The following is a 9,278-nucleotide window of genomic DNA, read 5'->3' on the forward strand; positions in this document are numbered from 1 at the left end:
GTAGATTCACTCATTTTACTCCGTATGTAGTCACTTGTTGAAATCTTTAGAAAGACAAATATTTGGGAACGGAGGGAGTACTTATCTCTATTGTACTGCATCATCCCCTCCTCTTCGGAAAAAACCCAACGCAGCTCACAAGTAGCATATCCCAACATCAAAATATGGTAGGACATCATGGGTGGTGCCCGGGGCCTTCGTTATTCACACAAAATCATGCCAAGCGGCAGACTCCATATAACTCCCAAAATTATAACAGATTAGCATGTAAAGCTTAGGATGAATCATGTGAATCAGAGACAATTTATGTGGTAGTAACAACTCATGGAACTGCGCCTGTCCGTCCTATTTCTGCACACCTTGTCCTTCCCCCGTTGTTTCTAGACGGTGCATCATTAAAATACCACCCCGTCCGAAGCGACCAGGTAGAGGCGACTGGCATATATGACCGTTGAGATACCCACTCATTACTGCACAACTCAATGGTATGGCTTGATTCCCTTTTAGCCACATCGATCCGGCCAACCCACGCCTAAGAACGTCTCCTGTAGATGCTCTGGCTAAGATGGTAAGTTTCGATTTGCCTGAGACATCCCGGGTGGGTGGCTCATACAGGTAAGGCCAATAGCATGTCACTCGATCACGCACTGACCGTGTGGGCCATTAATTTCGACATCCTCTTCGTACTACTATACCTGCTCGCGATGATGGGTGATACATTTTCAACGTATCTATAATTTTTTAATGTTTCATGATATTATAATATTAATCTTGGATATGTATTATGTCATTATATACTATTCCTTCGAACTAACTTATTAACCTAGTGCCAAGTGCCAGTTGCTGTTTTTGCCTATTTTTGGTTTTACAGGAAATCAGTACCAAACAAAGTCTAAACGATACGAAACTTTTTGATGATTCTTTCTGGACAAACGAGACCCTAGAAGCTTCGGGAGGAGGCCAGAAGGCAAACGAGGTGATGGCAAGGCAATTGGGCCCGCCCTGATGCCTTGTGGGCCCCTCGTGGCTGCGTCTGACCTAATTCCGACTATAAATTCTCAAAAATCAGGAAACCAACGGAGAGCTACCCAAAATATTTTTTCCGCCGCCGCAAGTTTCTATTCTTCCGCAATCCCATCTGGAGGTATTTTCCGTTACTCTGTCCGAGGGGGAATCAGTCACGGAGAGCTCCTACATCAACCTTGCTGCCCTTCCGATAAAGTGTGAATAGTTCACCACAGAGATACGGGTCCATAGCTAGTAGCTAGGTGCCTTTTTTCTCTCTCTTTGATCTACAATAAAATGTTTTCCTCCATGTTCTTGGAGTTATATCCGATGTAATCTTTTTTTGCGGTGTGCTTGTTGGGATCTTATGAACTGTGGGTTTATGATCAGATTATTCATGAATATGAACTAGGTTGATGGTCAGATTATTCATGAATATGAACTGTGGGATCTGATGAATTCTTTTATGCATGATTACTATAGCTTTGTATTTCTCTTCGATCTATCTGTCTGTTTGGGCCAACAAGATTGATTCATCTTGCAATTGGAGAGGTGCTCTATAATGGGTTCAATCTTACGATGCCCTATATCCCAGTGACAAAATAAGGGATAAAACACGTATTTGTATTGCTGCCATTAAGGGGAAAACGACGGGGTTTATTCATATTTATTGGATTTACTTTGTCTACATCATGTCATCTTGCTTAAGGCGTTCTTCCGTTTTTATTAAATTAATACTCTAGATGCATACTGGATAGTGGTCGATGGATGGAGTAATAGTAGAAGATGCAGGCAGGAGTCGGTCTACTTGTCTCAGACATGATGCCTATATACATGATCATTGCCTTGAGTATCGTCATAACTATGTATTTTCTATCAATTGTCAAACAGTAATTTGTTTACCCATCATATTTTTTTCTTTCGAGAGAGAAGCCTCTAGTGAAAACTATGGCCCCCGAGTTTACTTTTATCATATATAAATCCAAAAATACCTTGCTGCAATTTTATTACCGTTATTTTATTATTTATTTTATTTTATCTATCACTACGAGATTTGATCCATACAAATAACCGATGAGGGGACTGACAACCCCCTTGATCGCGTTGGGAGCAAGTATTTGCTTTTATGCATGTAGGTGCTGTTAACGAGGGTTCACGTGGTTCTCCTACTGGATTGGTAACCTTGATTCTTAACTGAGGGGAATACTTATCACTATTGTACTGCATCATCCTCTCCTCTTCGAGGAAATCACAATGCAGCTCACAAGTAGCAGGAAGAATTTTGGCGCCGTTGCCGGGCAGACATCACCAAAACCTATCAAGTACCATCGCGTAAACTATCATCTACATGCTCTTTCTTTCATTTGCTTTTTAGTTGCCATTCGCCTCTCGTTTTCATCTCCTCCACTTCTATAACAATTTTTACAAAAACACAATTTTTTGTTTGCTAGTTTGCTTGCTTGCTTGTTTTTTTGCCTTCATGTGAACACTAAAAAACAGAAAATGAAAACAAAAATGTAGGATGACTATGGATCCACTTAAAGTTTTCTACTTCGATCATCTTTGATCCATTTGTGCTCGTGCTGAAATTCTAACTACTTTAGTTGAGGGGAAATCATTAGATGAGCATGCTTATTTTGTGCTTCACTATTTGTCTCAAAGAGGGAAACTCTTATGGAATCAAAAAAATTGATTGCTATGCTATGCTATGCTTGGAATCTTTGTGAAATATATGATTTTACTTGTTGTTCTGAGAACCTAAAAACAACTTGTTGTCTTCCCTATGTATGTGAGTTTAATGATAATGAAATCTTATCTTCCTATGCCAAGCGTGTTTATAATTCCTGTGATAATTAACAAATTGAAGAACTTGTTCCTTTTAAAGGTGCTTATGAAGTTGCTTCTTTGATTAAAAAGTATGATGCTACTCTCCACAAATCTGAAAACATTTCCATACTTAAATATTGCTATGAAAACTATGCTTCTAATGCCAATGTTAATGCATTTATGGAGAGAATGTCTGCTGCTTTGGAAGAGAATAATGATATGTGGTAATCTATAGATAATTATGATCACATTGCTTTGATTGAAATATCCCTTTTTGATGAACGTGATGCTTGCTACTTTTATGGCCATGATGCCAATATTAATGATACTTATGGAGATGACCTTGCTATAGTTTCTTATGTTAAAATGAAATTATTGCTATTGCACCCACACTTGATATGTCCTTGAAAGAAAAGCATGATTGCAATGATGTTATCATAAATTTTATGAATTTCAGTTGTGCAAATGATATGCAAAGCTACAAGCTTGGGGATGATGATTTTGTTATGTCCACTACTTCTTGTGATGATCATTTTGGGGCGATAATGCTTCTAATGATCTTGAAAATTTATTTAAGCCTCCTGATGAATATTTTACTGATAATAATGCTTGCAATAATATTGAAAGTGAGTTTGGAAGAGTGTCAACTTAAGGTAGAAAGAATCCCACATATTTGGAGAATATTCAATCTTATGAAATTTTTGATAAATGTGGGTTTGGAGAGGTCATGACTTTAGTTGATGTTAAACCCACTATCCTGGAAGATTATAAGACTTTTATGCATGTGGGCCAGGAAGATAAAATTTTATATAATAGCTATATTGTTAAATTTTATTATGATCCTACATGTAATTATTATGAGAGAGGAAATATGGTTGTATAAATTTTCATGTCACTAAATTACCTCTCGTTATGTTGAGATCGTCAATGTTTTTTCTTCCCCCTTGCATATGCTAGATATTTCATGTCTCGATAATTTGTTTCCTTATAAAATGCCTATGCATAGGAAGTATGTTAGACTTAAATGTGTTTATCACATGCAACGTGATGCTCTCTTTGTGTTCCAATTATTATCTTTTGTGTGAGCTTCAATAAAATCTGAAGCCTATTTTAATGGCTATAAAGAAAGAGCTTGTTGGGAGACAACCCAATAGTTATCTTTTTATTTTTTGAGTGTGCACACAATTATGCTACTGTTATGATTATGTTTTTGCATTTTAATTAGTGTTTCTTGGGCGTTGCTAGAGGTCCGGCGAATGGTGGTTGGGATGGCGGAGCGTGCTCAGCGGCATGGTCCGGGAGGAGTAGCATTAGGTGTGGCGAACGATGGTCAGCGGCGTGGTCGGGGAGGAAGCTGGCACTAGAGTGTGACGGAGGGCGGTCGACAACCGCGCAGGGTGGGCGGCGGTGGCGGCAGTGGAGTGTGCTCGAGGAGGAGGCTAGGTGAGGGTGGTCGATTTGGGGATTTTGATCTGACTTGGAGTTTGGGGATTTTGCCCATCTGGAGCGAAAAAATCGCATCACGCGTGCTCTCCAGTGCTATCCCGCGACTAGGCAAATAATATTTTGGTTTGGCCCCACAAGTAGTCCACGACAGATAATATGCCATAGTTTAGGTGTGCCAGTATATATTGTGTCATGGGAAATGGGTATCTTTGCCGGTAGTGTGGATGCCCTTATTGTTTGACTTCTGCCAACAGTTCATCTGCCATTGGATACTTCTGCCGGCAGTAGAATAATCCCGGGCAGATGGTTTTCCTTTATGATGGTATTTCTCCCTGTAGTTAATTGGCCCCAATCAAGGGTTGTGGTGTAGTGTCATTCCAAACGCAAACATCTCTTTTTCCCCTCTGTCTCGCCGTCGCCAACATTGTGGAGACGTCCGTTGCCACCGGCGAGGTCACGGTCCGCCACCTCGAATGGCGTTGAGGACCCAACCTTCCCCGTCGCCCGCGCCGTTCATCCCTATCTCGAAGTTCGTTGGCGTCGTTGTGCAACGCTACGTCCTCAAACTACTTCCCCGCGACCGTCGCCCACGCCTTCCTCCGCATCCAACGTCGTCCTCATCTCCGTCGAACTCGTCGTCCACGGACGCCTCCACCATCGACCTCGGCCTCGTCGAGCCCGCCGTCCGACTCCGGCCGGGTAAGCACACCTCCCTTCTCTCCGTTAATGGTGATTTTCGTTGTCTTGTTCTCATTGTTGTATTTGTAGATCTTCGACATTTTATTAGTGTAGTTAAAACTAGCGGTGTTACCCGCGGATTTCTGCGGCTATAGTTTTTATCTACAACTTATATTCATCTTAAACTATTTTTTATTATAATATTTTTGTGTTTTTAAATAATCGTTTTATATGCTTGTGATTTTTAAAATTGCGTATGCATGTTTTGTTATGATTCAGAGACTTATGTATGTGTTATTTTATCCGGAAAAATTTCCTATTGATTTTTGGACAATGATGTTCTATTAATTTCTTCAAAAACATGGAAAATGTTGTAATTTCACTTTACTCGGCATATCCCCCATTTGTAGTTCAGAGGCCCATCTCTATGGTAGTGTAGTAGCCCTATATTTTATTTATTCTTGTATCCGCTTGATTGTGCCAAGTCCGTTGTGTATTCACGAGAGGTTTATTCTTCTTTTTGGAATTTTATTACAAAATACGTTTGTATTCAATAAAACCAACCACTAATGTTTATATAATAAGGTTATTCCAGATTTTTAATTTAATTTTCACTCTACACTGAATCATACACGAAAGCGTATGTAGTTAATTTTTCTAAAAAGGGATATATCTGAGGGTGGCCACCACATTTGCACATATCGATTTTTCATTGGTTGGTATACATTTCAAATTAGATTTTTATATGAAACTTATACTTCAATGAGATTTTGAATTATAGCACCATAGAAAATGTATGTTATAGATAGAATGATGTAATAGACAGAGCTTCTTTTTGTCAGAGTGCTAGAAACAGGTCTTGAAGTGATTATTTGCATAGTTCATGTAAAATCCTCATGTGCATTTGTGTAGCTAGATATGAGATGGAATGTGTATGCTTTGCCATATATGTTACTGTACATGTTTGACTACTATTCCTTGGCGAGGTAAACTTTAATTCTATTTGAATTACTATTATTGCTATTGGATATATTTCTACTATAACAACCAGCTCAAGAACAATTTTTCATACATTAGTTGCCATCTGATGGAAACATCGTCAAATTGTAATACTTGTACAAATCAAGTGTTGATATTCCGTGGTCCTTTTGTAGTGGACCTGTAAATAACTTTTCCTTGGTCATATAAGAAATAACAAACTGATTACGCTTCATTAGATAATTCTTTTACAATACACATATTTTGAAATTCCAAATTATTATTATTTTTACAGTTCAAACCTGGTTGCTTGTGTGAAGCAGCAAGATGAAATCGTTTTGCATCCACAATGATTCCTTTTGCCAAATTGGCTGACTTCGCTGCCTGACGCGCTTGTCTCGTCGCCTTTACTTAGTTGTGGATGTGTTCGATCTTGTCACTGATCACTATACAGCAAATTCACATTGAAACCTGCATCTTATTATGAATTTTGTTGAACTGGTCATTGCGGCATACCCTAACTGCTAAGGCATGGATGCGGTACTCAACTCAAACCATGAACATCTTGACGCTACTGTTATTGGGCTATAGGCTGTACGTGTCTGAATCCCTTTTTACTCTCACACAACCCTTAGTATTTTCCTTTTCCATGGCAATATAGGTAACTTCCATCTAGGGGAAGATATAATTTTTCAAAGCATTTTTGTCTATGATGAAGTAGAATATGCACTTGGAATTCTGCTTAGAAGATATCCAGGAACACATTCTTGTTACACATGTATTTATCATTTAGGTAATTCAGATTACATTTATCAGTTAGATAATAGATATTATAGAATACATATCTTCAAATAAAAAAGTATAGATTTGCTGGCATCATTGGTGATATCATAGTGTGCAATAGGGAACGACGTCTGCCTGGTTTCCTATAACATCACCTGATTGTTGCTTCAAATTTCTTACTCCCTCGTGCACCCATTCTAAAATACAACTTTGACCATAAATTAGACTAAATGTATACTTTGTTTGTTTTCTATGACTTCAAATTAATACCACTAAGAACTTTTGCCGAATAAGAATTTAATGGTATATTTATTTGTCACATATAAACATTTTGAATTTGTCTAATCTATGATCAAAGTTAAATTATAGTATGCGCTGCCATAAATTAGACTAAAAAAATTGTTACTTCAAAATTATATGATTGAAAACTCTTTTGGCGCACTGGTGGTCGCATTTTTCTGGATTTATTTTAGTCCTTGTAGCATTGCACACTCAGTGGGAGGAGACTTTTCCACCGACTACAAAAGATGTTTGTGGCAACTTCCACAATTTCAAGGTGATGTGTCAGCCCAATCTCTTCGAGGTTCTCTTAGTGGTAAAGTGTGTGTAGTGTGTTCATAGAAGTGAGTGTATGTGCGTATGTATGAGTGCCTGCGCATGTATAGTTTTAATTTTTTTTCTTCTGAATAGGACAACTCTCCTGTTAGCTATGCACACGTACTGAAGATTATATTGCCCTTTTTGAAAATTCCAATCGGGATGACATGACTTGTATTAGGGCCATATAGAATTCCTATGTGAACCCAACTAAAAAAAAGATAATTCCTATGCAAAGCGGACTCCTGTTGGCGACGCACACACGTACGTACGGAAGATTTGTTGCTCTTTTCTTAGTTCCGGTTGTTGTTTTTTTCCATCAAGTGGCTACTATCCTATTAGTACACGTACATGAGATTGGATTTTTTTTATTGGTTGCCTAGTCTCAAGCTTGTACGTGTCCTTCTATACGATGGTGATTGTACAATTTCATCGTAGAGGCATGTACGTGTCAAATTTTCGTGTCAAATCTTCATTGTTACAATATATGCACATACATAGTATTTGTATGTAACGTAATATCTTTAAATCTGAGCCGTTTATATTCAGAAATTAACGGTCTTGATAATTAAATCCGTGTGGACGAACGTGATGCCTTATTTGTCTTTTGTCTTGATAATTATTATATAATAGATAGATGCTAGGTTGTCCAATTGTCCCTCAGCATTGACATTTGGCTTGCATAGTCTCAGAAAAGAAAGGCATACATAAGTGGATCCGTACATAACATTACGAAATACTCCTTCCGTTTTTAAATATTTGTTTTTCTAGAAATTTTAACAAATAACTACATACGGAGTAAAATGAGTGAATCTACACTTTAAAATATGTCTACATACATTCATATATTGTAGTCCATTTGAAATGTCTAGAAAGACAAATATTTAGGTACGGAGGTAGTAGTACTTCGCTAGCTAATGAACAAACCGCGAGCTCCACCACGTTCATTCCTCCACACAGCGCGCGCCGTCATGCAGCTCGCCGCTCTGTGCAACGACCCGTTCGTGAGATGCTGCACCTTCATGTGCCTCTTACTCCATCTAGCGCTCCGGTCCCTGAACCCCAACTCCGCCTCCGGCCGCCGGCTTCCACCAGGACCTCGTGGCGTCCCCCTCCTCAGCACGCTGCCGCTGGTCGGTCTGGCCCCTCACTCCGGTCTGGCGGCGCTGGCGCGCAAGTATGGTCCCATCATGTACCTGAGGATGGGTACCTGCGGTGTGGTGGTGGCGTCGTCGCCCTCGGCCGCACGGACGTTCCTGAAGGCGCGCTGGACGAGCGGTTCACGAACCTGCCGCCGGTGGCCAGCGCGGAGGACATCTCGTGCGGGTGCCGGAACATGGTGTTCGCCAACTACGGGCCCAAGTGGAAGCTGATGCGGAAGCTGTCGAACGTGCACCTTCTCGGGGAACGCGCGGTCGCGGACTGGACGAGCGTGCGCCGCTACGAGGCCGGACGCGCCCTGCATGACATGCTGGAAGAATTAGAGTTGTTGATTGACCAACAAAAAGCCATATATACTCCCTCCGTCCAGTGAAAAGTGTACATCTAGAAATTTTAGGACAAATTATGAAGTGAGGTAAAAAATGCATTGGAAAAATGCAAGCCATCATCTCTCTTCTTTTTAATTACCCAACCCCCAATGAGCTAAGTGCATGTAGAAATTAAGAAGACGATGTATAGAATGCTATTGGTCTTTATTACCGTGTGACGAGAGAAAATACTTTAAAGTGCATTCGGAAGATAGAAGTACACTCTTTTATGAACAAATTTTAAACCCAAACATACACTCTTCACCGGACGGAGGGAGTTACTATAAAATATATGATCACACCAAGGGTAGAATTAGTATAATCTCCGCTAGAAGTTTTCTAGCCCAAATGGCAATTCCAATATTTCAGCGGAAAGGTAGTATATATGAAAGACTATTTTTATTTTTATTTTTATTTTGCCGGGAAAGACTATTT

At 39.6% G+C, this 9,278-nt stretch overlaps 1 protein-coding gene across 1 annotated transcript; it reads left to right on the forward strand.

The window, feature by feature from the left end:
* Nucleotides 1–8,191: 8,191 nt before the first annotated feature.
* LOC141025268 (flavonoid 3',5'-hydroxylase-like) lies at nt 8,192–8,931 on the forward strand. Its single transcript, XM_073500568.1, has one exon. It carries the CDS (start codon nt 8,324–8,326, stop codon nt 8,846–8,848), a length of 525 nt encoding a protein of 174 aa, XP_073356669.1. The 5' UTR covers nt 8,192–8,323; the 3' UTR covers nt 8,849–8,931.
* The last annotated feature ends 347 nt before the right edge of the window (nt 8,932–9,278 follow it).

The sequence above is a fragment of the Aegilops tauschii genome, chromosome 6 (genome assembly GCF_002575655.3).
Source record: "Aegilops tauschii subsp. strangulata cultivar AL8/78 chromosome 6, Aet v6.0, whole genome shotgun sequence".
Lineage (NCBI taxonomy): Eukaryota > Viridiplantae > Streptophyta > Magnoliopsida > Poales > Poaceae > Aegilops > Aegilops tauschii.